General features: G+C 38.2%; 3 protein-coding genes across 3 annotated transcripts; 1 reads left to right on the forward strand and 2 right to left on the reverse strand.

The window, feature by feature from the left end:
• Window positions 1-1,032: 1,032 nt before the first annotated feature.
• LOC145620768 (photosystem I reaction center subunit VI, chloroplastic) lies at window positions 1,033-2,392 on the forward strand. The gene is made up of 3 exons (XM_081675474.1): window positions 1,033-1,235; window positions 1,409-1,535; window positions 2,132-2,392. The coding sequence occupies exons 1-3, from the start codon at window positions 1,108-1,110 to the stop codon at window positions 2,309-2,311; spliced, it is 435 nt and encodes a 144-aa protein (XP_081531600.1). The 5' UTR covers window positions 1,033-1,107; the 3' UTR covers window positions 2,312-2,392.
• A 1,486-nt stretch (window positions 2,393-3,878) lies between these two features.
• LOC145620430 (beta-amylase 2, chloroplastic-like) lies at window positions 3,879-9,123 on the reverse strand. Its single transcript, XM_081675107.1, has 9 exons — window positions 8,782-9,123; window positions 7,597-7,674; window positions 7,199-7,402; window positions 6,376-6,570; window positions 5,947-6,111; window positions 5,397-5,657; window positions 5,058-5,276; window positions 4,294-4,513; window positions 3,879-4,154 (listed from the first exon to the last, which is right to left on the reverse strand). The coding sequence occupies exons 1-9, from the start codon at window positions 9,043-9,045 to the stop codon at window positions 4,051-4,053; spliced, it is 1,710 nt and encodes a 569-aa protein (XP_081531233.1). The 5' UTR covers window positions 9,046-9,123; the 3' UTR covers window positions 3,879-4,050.
• An 8,149-nt stretch (window positions 9,124-17,272) lies between these two features.
• LOC145619914 (F-box/LRR-repeat protein At3g59200-like) lies at window positions 17,273-18,537 on the reverse strand. Its single transcript, XM_081674595.1, has 3 exons — window positions 18,522-18,537; window positions 18,328-18,358; window positions 17,273-18,257 (listed from the first exon to the last, which is right to left on the reverse strand). The coding sequence occupies exons 1-3, from the start codon at window positions 18,535-18,537 to the stop codon at window positions 17,273-17,275; spliced, it is 1,032 nt and encodes a 343-aa protein (XP_081530721.1).
• Window positions 18,538-19,380: the final 843 nt, after the last annotated feature.

Here is a 19,380-nt window from a genome sequence, read left to right on the forward strand (position 1 = left end):
ACCAGCCTCACTAAACCCGATCCGAACACCTGAATTGATACCTCAGGTCCAATGAACCCATATCAACCCACTATTGAATTTATTCCGAGTTGTTTATGACCTGACCAAATTATACCCAACATGTGTGTGTGTGTGTGTGGGGGGGGGGGGGGGGGAAGGTAAGTATTGACCTAGTAATCGAATGAACATATTTCAACCTGACGCGTTTTATTTCAAAATGTTTAAATTCGACCAAGACCCAAACATCTATCCTATTGTACAATTGTACATAGCTCCTCAGTCTTTGTCACTAAGTCAAGAAGTCATCAGTACATACAGAGTACTTGTATACAAGAGATGATCAATAAAAAGTATAGTTCATGGCTTAGCTTTAATAATAACATCGATCTTATGCTCAAGTAATTCATAAGTTTAATTCAGGCATAGTCGAATTACTGTCGATTTTAAGCCCAGTCAATTCGTATGATTTAACTCAGTATGGCTTAGCATAATAATTGTTGATTTTAAAGTGGCCATGCAATGAATTGGGAGTTTTTGTTTTAGTATTGTTGCCATGTTGTGTATGTGTTTACTGTATTAGTCTAATGCAAAATTGCAAATATATCAAATGATTGTAGTGGTAAAATTCAGTTGAAGAGGACTAGAATTCTAACTAGTTTTATGCCGTTATGCGTTATGAACTTATGATCATTAATCTTTAAATTTAATAAGTCACTACCAAACAATGATGTAGACGAGATTTAATTTCTTGTCTTTAAAATACTTTAATTTTAAGTTTAAACCACCATTGTTGATATCCAAATCTTTGAACTTTAAAATTGAATCTTTTAATAAGTTCATTTAAAAGAACCTACCTAAGCAAAAATACAAACCAAAGCAAGGAGAATCAAATTAGATAGCCTTATCCAGCTCAAAGTCCAAGTGTCACAACCTGGTAGGACTTCATATCTATCCCAAGGAAATCATCAATGCCACGTGGACAACTTAGATTCATTATGTTCCACAAAAACTTAAACATTGGCTATATACTAATTTTAGCCAAGTGATAATCAGAGAGAAAAAAAGAAAAATCTTCACTTGGTACAAACACATACATACCCAATTTTAATGGCTTCTCTAGCAACCTTGGCTGCCGTGCAGCCCACCACCATCAAGGGCCTTGCTGGAAGTTCCATCACCGGTACTAAGCTTCACATCAAGCCTGCCCGCCAGAGCTTCAAGCTCAACAACGCCAGGTAAATACTCCCTTTGTCCTGAATTAATAGTCGTGTTGACAGTGTAATTTGGTCTAGTAGTACCGCGACAACTAAATAAAAAAAATTCGTGTAATAAATTAATAATAGGAGTTTTATAAAAATAATAATTATGAATACTTTATGTTAAATGGTATTTTTGTGGTAACATACAGGAGTGGTGCAGTGGTTGCTAAGTATGGTGACAAGAGTGTTTACTTTGACTTGGAAGATATAGCTAACACCACTGGTCAATGGGATGTCTATGGATCAGATGCTCCTTCACCTTACAACTCTCTTCAGGTTTATTTCACTTTCTGAATTATTTTTTACTATATGTTCATATGTCACGTTGATATTGTAATCTGAACCGGTTTTGTGACAACTAAATCCAGACGGAAATTGGAAATAGTACTACTTTATTAAGTCTTAGAGTTATCATCAAGTTCAGAACTATGTCATTGTACAACAGTTACTAGCAAATTGCTCTATAGAACAGGCAAAACTTAATGCTGATGTAATGAACTGATTTGTATATATTAGATGTTCATTGATCCTGATTATGGTAGCAACGATTGTGTTAAGACTTAAGAATTTATCTTTCAAATAACTATCAGCTGGTTTAAGAGTTTTTGTTCATCACATAATGTAATGTTAACTCGATTTTTTGCTCGTTTTCATATTGTTCAATGTTATATACACTGTATTTTAATGAGACTGCGGACTGTCATATACTTGTGATGGATTTAGAAGTAGTAGAGATGATCGATTTAAGATTTGTACATTTCTAAGCCTTTCATATTACTATTTTACACTCGAAATCTTTAACTGTAACTCATGAAAGACTAGGAATTGGTTACATTGGGCTGTATGTAAATGATTTGTGCATCCTATTGCAGAGCAAATTCTTTGAGACATTTGCAGCTCCATTCACCAAGAGAGGATTGTTGCTCAAGTTTTTGATATTGGGAGGTGGTTCCTTGCTTACATACGTCAGTGCCACCGCTCCTCCTGATGTGCTACCCATCACAAGGGGTCCTCAACAACCTCCTAAGCTCGGACCTCGTGGAAAGATCTAAGAACCTCTTATTCTCATGTACTATTAATCATATTGTAAAACTCAAAAAGTATCTTTAATTGAATGTACAATTTTAAGAGCACCTGGTTTCCTGATTTTAACTTTCCTTTGAATTCGGAGTAGAATTACCTCTATTAATGATGAAATGAAGTAATGATCAACAACTTAACATTTTAATAAGCTAAATATCTCTACTCTCTACAAAACTTCTGTATATGCAATATCAGAGCGCTGATGAAAGAACAGATATTGCGTTGCATCAGCTTCCTTAACACATGAATGCATAACAGACCTCCAACTTCCAACAAATTGTTCAGACCTTTCATGTAGGAGCATCGAACCAAAAACATGGCAAAAACTGCTCTACTTCACATAACAAGAATCAAGCCATATGTAAAAAGCCATAGGACATTCATATCAATATATCATTAATTAACAGTAGACTCGAAAGACTAAGGCTCGCCTCTAGCTAGATGCAGAAGTTCATAACACCGACAGCATACAATAAGAAAAACAATTTAGTCCACAAGTTCAAAATAAGCATAAATACAAATAGAAACTCAGGTTCACCTGCATCAGATGCAAGAACCTCAAAAGATCAGAGTCATCAGACCATAATAGCACCTGCACTTGGTTACCAATAGAAGCTGTTGTTGACAAAAAAAAGACAAACCAACGACAATGGAGAGGTTGCAAAGACTAGTCTGTCATCATAATCATCAACATCTTCACGATGCAGAAATCCCTAAACAAGTTGACAGAACGAAAAGCAAACCAAGTGGTATTTTAATGTCAAATGATACATGCAAAAGAAATCCAGGCCACTAACCCCGGGAAAGACAAGATACTCAAGCACGGGCGAGCTGTGCAGAAGCTCAGGCAGGACACGTCACCAGTCAACATATCTTGTCCAATCCAGGTTTAAGCAGGACAGGTTATTGAAGGTTGGAAGCTTAGGTTGACCACAATTGAGAGCCTACATACACCCATCAAAGAAAATAGATAAGAATTTACATTGACCATGAATAAATAAGAAAGGAGTTAAAAGAGCTACCTCCATGCACTTTCCGGAGAGGTACAAATGTTTGGCAGAGACTCCATGTAAGGGTTCTACCATAGAATCACAGAAAATCTCAGATATTCGCATTAAGTTTTCAAAGTCCAACGCTATGTCAATGCGAGCATCCACAAGAATATTGACATTCATGCTGTAATGTATTACCAAGTAACCACATAATTAAAATGAAGCAGATTGGGAAGATTGAGCACAACATTAGTTCTATGTTTGCAGCCATAAATACTTTCTCTGAAATTCAAGGTCAAACATCTTAGAGTAGGAGAAGAAATCAGCCTGTTCATAGAGCAGTTCTCTGGAAACTCGGCAAAATGGAGTTGCAGGAACTTCAGATTTGGCAAAAAGTGAGATTCAGGTAATTTCATTTCAAATTTTCCACGCAACTTCAGCACCACCAATGTGAGAGACTTCCTGGAATTCAAGTAATGGTAAAAATTGAATGAATTGGGATTATAATTTGTCCCATAAAGATTGGATTCAAGCTAAAAAAAAAAACTATGTATGTGACAAATCACTATACATGTTTGGCACTTCAGCAAGTCATATAGTGTCAACTACGTAGTTTATGATCTATAAAAAAAATAGAGATATACAACTTGGGGTGAAATCAACTAGTGTAGCTATATAAGATCAGTGATTGATTTACTATTCTATATAATAGCCACTTAGACACTTTCAAGTTTGATTTCAAGCTCCGGATCCTGAGAATCTTCTGGACTTTCAGGTAAGGATGTTTCCCTTGGGCAATTAAGATCTGGGACTGATTCACCTGTAAAAAAATTTGAAACATCAAACTCCATTTTATGGTAGTTCTCATTATAACATTATTTGAAAAAAAAAAAGGAAGATCAGTGCATGTGAGTGTGAATCTACTGATGAAATGCGCGTGAAGGAATTTGTAATTGTACCATGCATTCTTTTGACAAATCTTTCAAACTCCATGAAGTTGTAATTTTCCATTAAATCGGGATTAAGTCTGAGATATGTGAAAGCTGATAGATGCTTTCCATCAGGATCATCATGAGGCTTAGCATTTTTCAATATTTTGTTATAGCCTTCTCTGTCATAACAAGTAAGAGCATTCTCACTGGCAACTGGTATGCACACATCCCATGCAGCATTCAGGACCTGAAATAAAACAATAATTATTAGTGATCGTACACTCTAAAGATTTCACAAATGCCTAAAATGTTAAAGATTTCTCGTTGTGAAAGAGAACAATTGCTGCTTTAGAGGATTGAAACAAAATGACCAAAAGTAAAGTCGTCAAAATATGAGTTTAGAGCTTCTGCCAAACCACATTTCTCAAAATCTAAAACTTAAAAAAAAAAAAAAAAAAAAAAGTATAATAAAATTTGCAGTCAAACACAATAGCAGGAAAGTGGATCCAAACAATCACATTGGGATGATTTCGAAGGCTGAGGTGAAAGAATCGTAGCAATATAGTAGGGCTTCGCAAGACATCTCTAAGTTTATGTGCCTGAAATTATAAGGCTGAGATAGAATGCACCGGACCATAATTACATAAATGATCTCACCATCATCTCAAATGGAGGAAAAACATAAATTCCTATCAAGAAAAAAGGGAAAGGAAAGAAAAAAAAATGGTCTCATTAGGTCACTCAACCTCACTAGGTTATCATAGATTCACTAAAGTCTAATATGAGCTAACCTGCCAAACCAACCCCTCGGGGTCTGCTAGTGCTTCTGGGTAAGACTCATGCTGGTCCATTGTGCGTAATTCCACACAGGTAAAGTTAAGAGCAGCTTCATGTTGCTTCAACATTGCTGCAATCGGAGCATAGCCATCACGATTGGAAGAATTGTAGAATCCAGCAGTCAGCTCAGCAGCATGACTGGCTGTTTTGTACCACCAATGAATACCTGACAGCTGCGCACCAAATAAAAGTCTTGACTTTAGTAATAAAAGAACATTCCAACCTTCAACTATAGATAGCACATTGAAATCACAAATGCCTGTAAAGCAGGGCCTAAAACATTGCTTCCTCACCTTTGCAGCAATAGGGAAGCCTTCAAAGGCTTGGTTGGCCAGGGTAAGTACACGATCTCCATGATCAATCAGAACCTTAGAATACCAATTAAGGAAAAATCTACCATAATAGCTGTCATAATCACCACCATCACGAAAAAAACCTGTCTTGTGTGGCCAAGAATTATAAGATCCTGAATTATCAGGTGCTCTGCCCCAAGACACATGTCCTCTCACTTCAGCTGCCTTCTGAAGACTCTTCATTAGATATTTGTCATAACACTGCAGAAGGAAAGATTTAATTCATGTCAAGTTTCTTCAGTATATACCATGCTTTGTATTATCCTTTTTAAGAACATCCTAACAACAACTTCTTTTGCGCTATGAAATGTATAATCCTATTTATTAAATTTCTTCTCTCTTTTCTTATATGTCCTTGCACGTGTTGCAGCAGTTGAAGCATTTAGAAACTGTTGGGATGGGGAGTATTTGAAATCTATGAGAACTTTCAACAATATGCAGGCATGCAGCTATGTAGAATATTATTTACAATATGCAGATAGGTTTTTACCTGGAATTCACCAATGCCTGGATATTTCCAGCCCTGATTTGCAGGATAGGATGGATAACGTAGCTCCCCACATGGACCTAGCCCAACCTCAATCTCAGAGATGGTTCCACCTTCAAAGAACTCATTGAATTCCGTACGGAAGCTTCTCATGTAATCATAGTAAACCTGCCATGTCACCCGGAAGAATTTCAGAAATCTGGTTCACAAACCCATCCAAACTAGGGAGTTCACAGTAGACTATGGTATTTTAATTAACATAGTGTGATGCAATTTCCATGAGATCGTAACTAAGTTTGGGCTATAGAAAGATTACAAAAAAATATTTTCCATCTAAACCCTAAAAAAAAGAAATAAAAGTGCATGTATTATACTAAGAGATGAACAAATACAGAAGCAAACTGCCTTTAAAATATTCATGAATTGTGATACCTCAACTGCTGTACGACCTCTTAAAACACGCTCTTTGTCTATTCCCCAAGAAAGACTTTCAGTATTGCGCCTACCTTCTTTATCCGTGAAATATATATCAGGATTACTTTGACCGATTTCTGTGATCCAATGAGGGAGAGGAATATGCACATCATCCCCGACATTGCCTCCACATGCATGGAAAGACATAACAACCTATAATAGAACAACCATTTGAGATTCTGCAAGTAAAATTCATGGTAAGGTGTAAAAAAAATCTGAACACAAATCCATGATATATAAACCTAGACTTAGTCAAAAACCTATTGATTTGATATGATTTCTCATTGTGCGTCATTTATTACTAGTCTTTCTATTTTCATCAGGAGTAAGGTTGCATGATAATGCAGGAAACTTTCTAAGTCCATTCCTGACCCAAAAATTAGTCCAAATAAGCAGAAGATGACACAGTTACTCCTAATCTCTTGGAGATAGACATTTCATGATCTGACAGAGTTTTCATTTTACAAACAACCATCATTTAACCTGGCAACGAATTCGTTACAAGCTTGCCAAACCAGCTCAAGTATAGTTTACACAAGATCAATACTAGATGGAATGTTTAAAAAATAAAATCATTACTTTACTCAAGACAGTATTGCTTAATCATATGTATCTAAAGACCTGTGAAGCAGTGAAGTGTAACTATGACAAGCCATTAGAATTCCACTAGTCTTAAAAGCACCAGTAGGAAGTATCATAAAGTTAGAAATAAAAGCTTGAATCATAGGCTACATATCCTTCATAGTACATAACCAAACAAGAGCATGGAAATATAGAATACCTGCAATTTAAGTCCAAAATCACGCACGATTTGAAACAGTTCCTTGTAACCACTCCAATTATATTTTTGAGGAGCAAGTGCCTCAACTATGCCCCACCAGCAATCAACCATAACACCATCAACATTAATCGACTTCAAGATTTTTAGTTGCTCGATGAGGTTTTGTGGATCCACCAGCTCACAGTTCATGTCAATTGTATTTAACTGTTACAAGAGAAAGTATGAACTAGAGGTAAATTAAGCGATAGGACTAAGTGATAAAAATAATAGAAGCCTACATGCAGGTGCAACTAGGGACTAGGGGTTAGGGAGACTAATAGACAAATTGAGTTGAGCAATGCCATGAAAGAAGCACAAAGTATTCGAAGATATATAAAATAAAGACAAATCAAACTTACTGGCAACATCACATAAACAGGGACATAAGGTGTTCCAGCATAATCACGTTCTGGAATCTCTGGGATTATCTCTGCAACCTGAAACCAGGAATTATATATTCAAGAAAATTAGATTCGAGAACCAGTTGAAGAGCTGTCAGACTATGATGTACTTCGTATAGAAGATGAACAGAAATACAGAATACACTTCAAGGGACTTTACAGGGTGGCTAGGTGCTCCACATGATCATCTAACTTGAAACAAGAAAGAATACTATATCTGATGAAGAATTGTTAGGCTACATACAATTCAGTACTCGAAGAAGATGATCTAGTCTCTTTTACTGGGAATATACTCAGTCCATTATGAAGGGGGTTTAAAGAAAAACAAATCCAAAAATGACAGATCATCGTCACAAAGTTTTAATAAACACCAAAAAGGGGAGTAATGCATCCAACTGATACATCATCAGAATATTAAAAGTACATTGCTATGTTATCCAGTGTAACCTTGGTCAAGCACAAAGAAAGAAACTCACCTCCCAAATCTTGAATTTCTTTTTCCAATTATCACTACGTTCCAAATGGTTGTCATTTTATCACATTCTTCATTGCAACAAAATGAAAGCCTTATATTCAAAAGGACGGGGTCGGCTACATAAACCAAGATCATATATCCTGTGACCCCCACATAATGCCCCTCCGTTCCCTTCAATCTAATCCTACATGCTCTAGCAAACCCATTTTCTTAATGTCTTTTTATAACTCCCTCTATCAATCATCAAAGGTCTACAAATGTTATTATACTAGGACACATCAAGATCAAACTCAAGATTACAGCACCTCATTTACAAACCCTTTTATCATATTCTCCCAGCATACCAAATTTCTCCGCATTCGCTTCAAATCGACTATTAAATCCGAATGGAAAGAGTACTTGTTTTGATCTTTATATGAATATTTTCAAAAGACTACGCGCACAATTTACCAATAATTTCATATAACTCCCAACAACAATTCCAATTGCAATCAAAAACGAAATTTGAACTACTTAATACTACGAAGTATTAAGTAAATAAATTTAAAACGCAAAACAAACAACATCATCAAACCCATCAATTATCCAACTTCTATCTCAATAATTTATCGCATTACATTACCAAAATCAACAAATTAAGAAATTAACTCATGTTTAGAAGGATCAACTAGAGATTGTTCATCATCATTAACATCATCAACAGTATCTACAAGAAACCCACAATTACTCTCCAATATTTCTCCTTTGTCTTCAACCTTAGCCCATCTCTGAGTTGATGACCCGGAACCAGTTCTGAGTCCAATTGGCCCATTTCGACTCGAAATTGAACCACATTCAACCGGATAAACTACCCTTTTCCGATGAGCTGAATGGAGTGAACTCGATTTTACACTATTGAGTAGTAGTGATGAGAAATAGGAAGTCGTTGCCATTTTCGTTCGGAGAATTCTCACTTTCTGACTTCTGAGTGAAGAAGATGAAGGAAAGAGATAATTTGGCCAAGATGTTTCCTTTTTTGGAATTCCGAAAAGGTGATATTTTGAGTAAAAAGCTTTTGACCCGTACAAATGCTTATTATTGTTTCAAAAAAAATCTTTTTTAATTTGTGATTTTAATGTATTTTATTTATTTGGACAAAGTGATTTTAATATTACTTGTATAGTCGTATGTATATTGAGAGTGAGGGGGTAACTCATGTAGTTAGAGCTCCCTTCCCGATTTTAAGAGATCTTGAAATCGATTCTCATTACTAGTGTGACTCTCTAAACGATGTGTTAAGCATAAAATGATTTTTTTTAAAAAAAAATAAAAATAAAAGAACCTCATTTTTTTTTCCCCACCTTTAGAATCTTTCACTTTTTTTTTTCACTTCAAAGACCTATGTTCACTTTTCCGACCAAAGTTAACTACTTAATAGAGATGATCGATTTAAGATGTGTATATTTCTAAGCCTTTCATATTACTATTTTACACCTAAAATCTTTAACATTAACTCATACAAAGTATACACTGAACAGACAGCATAAGAACTACACCTAGAGAGAGAATGAGTTATAGAGAGAGAGAGTCCCCCCTTCCATCCAAGCAAAAGCCTCCGGCCACCACTAACACCCCTCCCCTTCTCAAATCTCCTATCCCCAACCCTGCCTCCTCCCACCCTTCTTCCCATCTACTTCCCTCCGACAACCATCAAACCTGTCTCCCACCCTGAAAACTCTCTATCCTTCAAAACCGCCCTCACAAAATCCGCGAATACCCCTTATGCTAACTTAAAATCCATCTTCTGCCCCCCCTCCTTCCTTCAATGCCGAGAAAGATTTCTTCTTTCCCTTAGAAGAAGCAGAGTACACCTCTCTGTGTAACAGTTGGCACCTAGCTATCATTTCAAAGCCATGTGGAAAGTCTTTCTCTACAGACTTTTATGTTGAAAACATTTCAAAAATTTGGAAACCAAAAGCAAACATATCCTCTTACCCAATCGGGAAAGGTTTTTTCATCACCAAATTCAAGCTACACGAAGACTTCGACAGAGTCTTACAACTTGGCCCCTGGTTCCTCAATGGAACTTACATTTCAGTCTCCAAATGGACGCCGGGTTTCAAACCATCGAACGCCCCGTCTCACATGATACCCCTGTGGGTTGAATTACCCGAATTACCAGTAGAACTCCACTCCGAAAGCGTCCTTGAAAAAATTGGAAACACAATTGGTTCGTTCATCAAGGCTGATACCAACACTGGAAGAAAAAGTCTAAGAGCGGCTAGAATCTTGGTACTGATCGATGATACAACAAATCGAAAAGAGGCCATTTGGATTGGAACGCTCAAACAAGCGCTAGTTTACAAAATACCACAACCTGCAAAACAGAGTGCAAGATCTCCATCTCTCCAGCCGGATCCTTCCGTGAGTGGTACTACAACCGCCGTCACCAACAACATCGCCGCTCCGTCTGGAGATCGCGGGTCACCTCGAAAGGGAAGCCAACAGGCTGCTGCGTGGCAAATTGTCACCTCGAAAAACAGGGGTAGCCGATTACCCAGTGGATCAAAATCCCGCGAAGAGTGGGACCAACTCTTGGTTTCAAAACTGCCAGCTACGTCGAATACGACAAACAGGTTCAACACTCTCCAGTTAAAAGAAATAAAAAGTGGGGACCCACAAGAGGATACTACCCCTTGTAACTTCACTACCCATACCCCCGCTCAGAAATCTTCCAGAAATCTTTCTTTCTCTTTTCCCAACCTCTTCTCTGAACCAAGCCGTCAAAATTCGAATAGTCATCTCAAATGTCTTCTCACCTTACCTCCCTCCCTTACCCCCATAACCGGCGTTTTTCAAATCTTAAACCCCTCACCTTTCCTTTTAACTTCACCAAAACACCCAAACTACCACACCTCCTCCCAAAAAAACAAAAAACCTCTCACTCAAAACCAAGAAAATGGACAATCGAACCAGAGTATCGCCAAAACCAGCTCCGATGAGAATCCAAACCCGACTCCGGCCAAACCCGGTAATTGTCAAACCAGTCCAAGAAAGGAACATCATCACCCGAACCAAACCAAAATTTACCACCCCAGCCACTATGATAAACCTTCAAACTTTCTTTGCTCAGGGACTTTTAGGCAGTTGGAATGCTCTAACCCCAGGTCTAGTCCGCCAGATTCTTTTAGAGCCGGAAAAGGTAGCTCCAATGTTCCAAAATCTTCAGACGGAGGATCACGTAGATCCCAGAGTTCTGATCCCGGCGCACATCCCTTCCCTGGAGGATGTGAAACTCATGAACGAACCTCTGGGAATTCTGTTGAGGTGGTGGATCAGAGAATTCCAGTCGAGCTACTCGGGGTTGGTGATGCCCTGAGAGTTGCAACAACTATCCGACCCGGAACCCGTTCTTCCGCAAGAAAGAAAGGCAATGTCAATTACAAGCGACTGGCTACTGGCCCAGTCCGTGGCAGGAACAAACAACGTCAAGTGGTTTCACCTGGTTCGCGAGGCCACTCAGCTCCAGCTCCAATGTGCTTAGGGGACGGAGAAAGGGACAACCACTCAGATGTCTGGAGTGAAAGTCAAGGTCAACACCCTGCAGAAATACAGCCACTACCTGGGACGCTACATTACAGTCGACAACGACGCGTCTTACGAGTCCAAGAAGGAGCTAGCAAAATTACCATTCATGAAGCGCGGAATGTCGATCCTCCTGTGGAATGCTAGAGGTATTGCGCGTAGGGGCTTCAAGCGCAATATCCGCCAGCTACTTCAAGACCATAACCCGGAAATTGTGGTGCTCACTGAAACTAAGGTGCACAAATCGGGTGTTGAGGAGATCATTGATAACCTACCCTTCAATTCGTTCGAGTTGGTCGACCCGGTGGGTCTATCTGGGGGGATCATTATTCTCTGGAACTCGGGAGTGAACAACATCACGGTGGTCTCTAAGGAACCGCGTGCGATTCATGCCGTGGTTCAGGTAAATAACAAAACACCCTTCTTCCTTTCATCTATTTATGCTAGTAGCCACTTTAAAGCATGACTTGAAATGTGGAGCGACTTAATAAATTTAAAGGATAACATAAATATGCCATGGGTTGTATGTGGGGATTTTAACGAAATCTGTTTTAGCCATGAGAAATGGGGAGGTAACCCTCACCCCATTAATCAAATGAATGCTTATAAAGAAACCATGGATAAATGTCATCTTATAGATCTGGGCTTCACGGGTCATAAATTCACATGGTTTAATAAAAGAAAAAAAAATCCAATTTTTGAGCGCTTGGACAAATTCTGGGCTACAAATTCGTGGATTCAATCCTTTCAAGATGTCGTAGTCCAGAACCTCCCAAGACTCTTTTCGAATCATAATCCAGTTTTGTTGGGCCTGGAAAAATGGGTCAGCATTCCGGGTTCGACTCTGTTCAGATTTGAACCCATGTGGTTGGATGACCCGAATTTTGATCCGTTTGTAAAGCAAAACTAGACTATGAATAACCTGGTTTTACCGGATAAGCTCTCCAACTTATCTGTTAAAATAGCCCATTGGGCCCGTACAAATTTTGGCTCAATTGCAATGAAAATAAAATCATTAACAACCAGAATCAGTGGGACTCAAAGGGCGCTTGAGAATGACCCAACCAATACTTTTCTCCACGATTTGGAATTTTCTTTACAAAATGATTTAAACTCATTACATGAGTAGGAAGAAATGTATTGGCTGGCTCGTTCTAGATCGGATTGGCTTCTAAGTGGGGATAGAAACACCAATTTCTTTCACCTATGTGCTACAATCCAGAAAAAAAATAATAGGATTTTCTGCCTAAAAAATGAGGTAGGGGAGTGGATTTACGATCCCTCTGCTATCCATGATCATATTGTGCACCATTTTTCCTCCCTTTTCTCCTCTTCCCCTCCTGATCTCCCTGACCCCCCAACCTCTTCTAATTCTATTTCTTGTTCTGCCATTCCTTGTCTTGCTGAGGTCAAGGAAGCTGTTTTCTCGGTTGGTGCCCTTAAAGCACCAGGAGAAGATGGCTTTCATGGCCTTTTCTTCCAGCATTTCTGGGAGTTTGTAAAGGATGACTGTCATCATTTCCTCTCCTCTATCTTTGCTAACAAAGCTGTCCCCTCATCCATAAATAAAACAGTGATCTGCCTAATTCCCAAAATTCAAAATCCCACAAAAATCACTAGTTTTCGTCCAATAAGCCTTGTCAATTCCTGCTATAAATTCCTCTCAAAAATCCTAGTGAATAGGATAAGGCCCAAGCTCCACTCCTTTATTTCCCCTAACCAGAACAGTTTTTTTGCCAGGGAGGGGGACAGACATCAATTACATTGTAGCTTCGGAAATAATTCATTCAATGGAAAAGAAAAAAAAGGGAAGGAAGGGTATGTTTGCTTTGAAAATTGACTTGGAAAAGGCTTATGATAGAATGGAGTGGCCATTCATTCGTCATTGCCTTCTCTACTTTAATTTTGACTTGGATTCGATTGATCTTATCATGAGTTGTGTTTCATCAACCTCAACCTCCATTCTTATCAATGGGAAGCTTTCTTCCCCTTTCACTCCTTCTAGAGGATTGAGACAAGGGGACCCTCTATCTCCTTACTTGTTTATAATTTGTATGGAATACCTCTCCCATATGATCCATAAACAGTGTGAGTTGAAAGAATGGTCCCCTTTTCGATTTAGGGGAGGAAAAACTCAAATTTCCCACCTTCTCTTTGTCGATGATGTACTCCTTTTTGGGCAAACATAAAAAAAAACTCTCCACTCTCTCCTAGGTACTCTCAATAAATTCTTTTCTTTGTCGGGTCAAAAGATGAATGATCTCAAAAGCTCCATCGTTTTCTCTCCCAACACTCCCCAAAGCATGATTGATGATTTTGAACAAGAGCTCAATGTAACCTCCTCCCCCGATCTTGGAAAATACTTGGGTTTTCCCTTGTCTATTAAGAAACACTCAAAAAAGAACTTGCAATTCATCATAGACAAGGTAGGAGATAAATTAGCCACCTGGAAATCCAATATGCTGTCAAAAGCAGGAAGAGCTATCCTAATCCAAGCCACCCTTCAATCCATTCCCAGATATTACATGCAAGTACTCTCTTTTCCCCAATCCATTTGCAAAAAGTTGGATTCAATTTGCTCCAATTTCTTCGGGGGGGGGGGGGATCAAATGAAAAGAAAAAAATCACTTGGATCTCTTGGGATAATGTCTGTCACTCAAAAGATGAGGGAGGGTTAGGCTTCACTAAGCATGAGCATATCAATACTATTTCACTAACTAAACAATGCTGGAACCTTTACAATAAAAAGGGTTGGGCAGCCTTGTTACTTAGAGAAAAATATATTGATAATAAGAGATACCCAACTCCGTTCAATAAAGGTTCATTTGTTTGGAAAGGTATTGGCAGGGGTTGGAACTTGTTTGAAAAAAGCTTAGTCTGGGATGTGGGCAATGGGAGAGACATTAACATCTGGAGTGATAAGTGGCTATTGCATCAGTCCTTAAGACAGATTCTTACAGGGCCTATCCCCTCAACCTGCTTGACCTTAAGCCTTGCTGACTGTCACTCTCTGTCAAATCAAATCTGGAGTTACTTATCTCTTTCCAAATTACTGATGTTATGTATGAGCATTTCAGCTCTGTGATTCTTAATAGCAATTCTGATAATGCTTATTCTTGCTGGAGCTACAAGGGTAAGTTTCTGGCTTCTAAAGCTAGAAATGAGCTCACAACAAACACATTGAAAAGGCTGCCCTTGTTCACTTGGGGGAAATTATGGCATCTCCAAATTCACCCAAAAATAAAAATGTTTCTATGGCAGCTTGCTTGGGATAGAACACCAAACAACCTTAATCTACACAAGAGAATACCCAATCATCAACCTTTCTGCTCCTTCTGCCCCACCCATGAAGAATCAAACTCCCACCTTTTTCATTCTTGTATACGAGCTAAAGAAATTTGGGACTTGATCTCCTCACCTGCACCATTACAGTTTGCTGCTCAGTGGCAAGATTGGTTTGAGCAAAACCTCAACATCTCCACCCCCTCACACAATGAGATCCCTTGGAATTTCCTTTTCCCTTTTATCCTATGGCATATTTGGCTACGAAGGAATGCTTGGGTTTTTAACAAAAAAAACACTTCCAACACACAAACAGTCCACCAGTGCATATGGGCTGCTTCTGAGTGCTATTTCTCAATTGCCAACTCGGAAAGTCTTAAGCCCTCCCCCCTTGCCTGGTATCCTCCTCCTTTTCCCTCCCTAAAAATTAATTGTGATGCCTCGTTTTTGGAGTCAACTAAACTGGCAGGTATTAGTGCAATCTGCAGAAACCATTTGGGTGATTGGATTGAAGGAATCACTTGGAAAAGTTACTGTCCCAACAACTATAATGCTGAACTAAATGCCATATACCATAGCTTAAATTGGGTTAAAGATAGAGGATGGGAAAGAGTGAACATTTGGTCTGATTCAAAAAGAGCAGTTGAGGAGATTAATAGTAACCAGACTCTTGAAAACTCATTTGTTTTGATTACAAATTGCAGGGCCCTTGTAAGGGAGCTCCACCCTCTGGAATTGCACTTTGAAGGACGGGAAGCAAACTCAGTAGCTGATAGCTTGGCGAAGGATGCGAGGATCAACCTGGAGACGATGAACCAAACCTGTTTTTTGTATAATCCACCTCCAGCTTGTAGGGTAGCTTTTGATAGAGAGCATAGCTCTGAACTTGTAAACCAAAACTTTAATTTTGCTGGTGATGTCCCAGCTTTGAATGATGGTGTTGTAACATTCCCTAACTTAATTAATTAATTGATCCTCGTCGTTTATTCAAAAAAAAAAAAAAAAAACTCATACAAAGTAAAAGTGTAGGAATTGGCAAACCATTGTTGGACATTTTTTAGTATTGAAGACTAACAAAGCGAAGGCGAATTGGCATATATTAGGGCATGTTGTGATTTTTGGACTGCACAACATGTGATGCAATGGTAACAATTGTCTCAAGTCAGTCAGAAACATGCACACACTTCAAAAAAAAATTCTTGTCATTGCAAAGTAGCCAACAGATTGATAAATTCTAGACATGAAGGTTTCAAAGGAGTTGTCTATATGTATAATCTATGGAAGGATATGAAATTTTCCTACATCTTAGCCGTTTCGTGTTAGAACCTTGCATTTGCAGCCTTGCAAGTCTTGTTACCCTTTCAAATGGTATATTGCTTGACTAACAACTCATAAAGAGATTAGTTAGATGGCAAAAACTGTGCAACTTCACATCATCACAAGAATATAGGCATATGTCGAAAGCCAAAGGGCATTCATATCAATATATCATTAGTTAGCAGCAGACTCGAAAGACTAAGGCTCGCCTCTAGCTAGATGCAGAAGTACATAAAACCAACAGCATACAATAAGAAAAACAATTTAGTCCACAAGTTCAAAAAAAGCATCCATACTAATGGAAACTCGGTTCAACTGCATCAGATGCAAGAACCTCAAAAGATCAGACCATAATAGCACCTGCACTTGGTTACTAATTGAAGCTGCTGTTGACAAAAATAGACGAACCAACAACAACGGAGGGGCTGCGAAGACTAGTCGTCTATTATAACTTCAAGTGAGCATTCCCCGGAGGCTAACCTTCCTTCCTTCATCAACATCTGTATTTCCTTATACCCTTTCTTTGATCTCTCTCTCCAGCCTAACATCAGCTTAGTTAGAACCTTCCCCTTCCGAAGAAGATACTTTGTTATCTTCAGCTCTTCATCAAACTCGCCATGAAATTTATCTATGAAAATAATCTTGAGGTGAGTGGAAAGACAAGGAGGTGGTTTTCGCAATCTGCCCCAGAAGTATTTGTCACCATAGTCATGATCATCTGCACGATGTAGGAGTCCCTAAACAAGTTGACAGAATAGAAGAAAATTAAGCAAAACAAATTCACATTTTTAATTTTTTATGTTGCATGATATTTGCAGAAGAAATCTACCAACCCAGGGAAAGACAAGACACTCAAGCACGGGTGAGCTGTGCAGAAACTCAGGCAGTACAAGTCTCCAGTTAGCATATCCAACCCAACCTAAGATTAAGCAAATCAGCCTATTGAAGGTTGGAAGCTTAAATTGACCACCACAACTCAGAACCTACATACACCCATCAAAGAAAATAAATAAGAATCTCCATTGACCATAACACAAATAAGAAAAGAGTTAAAAGAGCTACCTCCATGCATTTTCCATCGAGGTATAAATGTTCAGCACTAGAGACTCCATGTAAGAGTTCTATCATAGAATCACGGAAGGTTTCTAAGCCCAATGCTATCTCAATACGAGCATCCACAAGAGAATTGAAATTCATGCTGTAATGTTTTGCCAAGTAATCCACGTACTTAAAATGAAGCAGATTGGGAAGATCAAGCACAACATTAGTTCTATGTTTGACATCCATAAATACTTCTATGAAATTCAAGGTCAAACTTCTCAAAGTAGGAGAAGATATGTGAATAGTTTCGAAATCTTCCCAGCTACCTTTAAGGACCATGTCCTCCAGCTTTGGACAGCCAGAAATCAGCCTGTTCAAAGAGCAGTTCTCCGCAAATTTGACAGAACTTGACTTGAGTTGCAGGAACTTCAGATGAGGCAAAATGTGAGATTCATGTAATTTTAACTCGAATCTTCCACTTAACTTCAGCACCACCAGTGTTTCACAGGAGAAAAGTTGTCGTGGAAGTGCACTTGACTCAAACTGATGTGTGGAGACACTGAGCTCTGAAACACCTCTAAGTAATGCAAACTCTATCCAACTATTAACATTTGAGCAGTCAGAATCCCTAGCACATTTAACGTGAAATTTGTTGATCTTTGTGGCCTTGCAGAGCATCAGAGTCCGATTCACCAAAATCTTGAATGTGCCAGACCCATTCGAATACTGAGAACGAAAGCCACCTCTAGAGGAAAACAAGTCTCTCTCATCGAAATCAAAGTTGGTTATTAGAGTAAAAAGATACCGCCATCTGTGTGATAAAACACTAGTTCCGACTGCATTCTTTGTTGGAAGAAAAGAGAGTATGTGCCCAAGAATATTGTCTGGTAAACCACTGATCCTGTCAACCCCTTCATCTATGGGCTGCAAGATACTTTTACTTCATCAGACAAACAACAGCATCGATAAATCACTTAGGTATACTTAATTGCATAATGTTACTTAATTACACGCAAAGAACAACTCGATACTCAACAGAATCTAGAAATGTATAAGAATATTACACTATATCTGCTACATGATCCTACATGGTTTTCTAAGCTCAATATGCAGATGACTTTGCGGCTAATTTGCAAAACTGCAAAAGATGTTACAAATACTATTCAAATATACAATAAGTTATCTCAAATATGATAGATTATACCATGTAAGAAAATCATGATTGTATAATCTATAAGGCTTTATTGTACAGTACAAAATGAAGCAATAACCAACTCTTTCAGTACATGTATGCATGAAACTCTAATCAAGTAAAGTTTTCTTTACAAGGATAGAAATACTATTACTAATTACTATCTAGACTACGAAAATTTGATACTATGTGTTATGCACATTTCACATACTAGGTACTCGTAGTTAGCTACTTCTTCAGCTCCTAAAGAGGATCTACTCCATACAAACCAAAATTACCGTGATGTGTTTTATACTCGGAAGAAGATCTACTCCACACAAACCAAATTTACTATAATGTGTTTATTTAATGAAATAATACATGGAAAAAAATATATCAAGAAGTGGATGATCTTGGGCTAAAAAGTTTGGGGACAAAATTTGATCCTCCAACCATTTGCTCAAAACAAGAATACTTAATCAATATGTCACAACTTTTTATAGGTAAATACTAGACATCATATTACTAATATAATTAAAATTTCAGAAATACTTAGGGGGGTCAAAGATCCGCCCCTAATATCAAGTATTGTAATCAAGGGACACTTTAGCACATACTCTCATGACATCCATCAAATGGTGCTAAAGAAAGCCTAATTGTGCAAAATTAGACAATGAAAGTGCTGTAATTACATCAAATACAACGAAAATTTAGCCTAATTAAGGTTGTATTGACTATAGATATTCATCTTCCATAAACAATACAATGGACCAATGGTCCACCACCGGTAAAAGATTTTGATTAATGAGAGTATAAAACTAAATTTTAACAAACACAAATAGGAGTTGACGCAATTTTGTATTTTCTGCACACATAGGCTATGTTTGCTTTG

Source organism: Chenopodium album, chromosome 27, assembly GCF_948465745.1.
Source record: "Chenopodium album chromosome 27, dcCheAlbu1.1, whole genome shotgun sequence".
NCBI classification, from domain to species: domain Eukaryota; kingdom Viridiplantae; phylum Streptophyta; class Magnoliopsida; order Caryophyllales; family Amaranthaceae; genus Chenopodium; species Chenopodium album.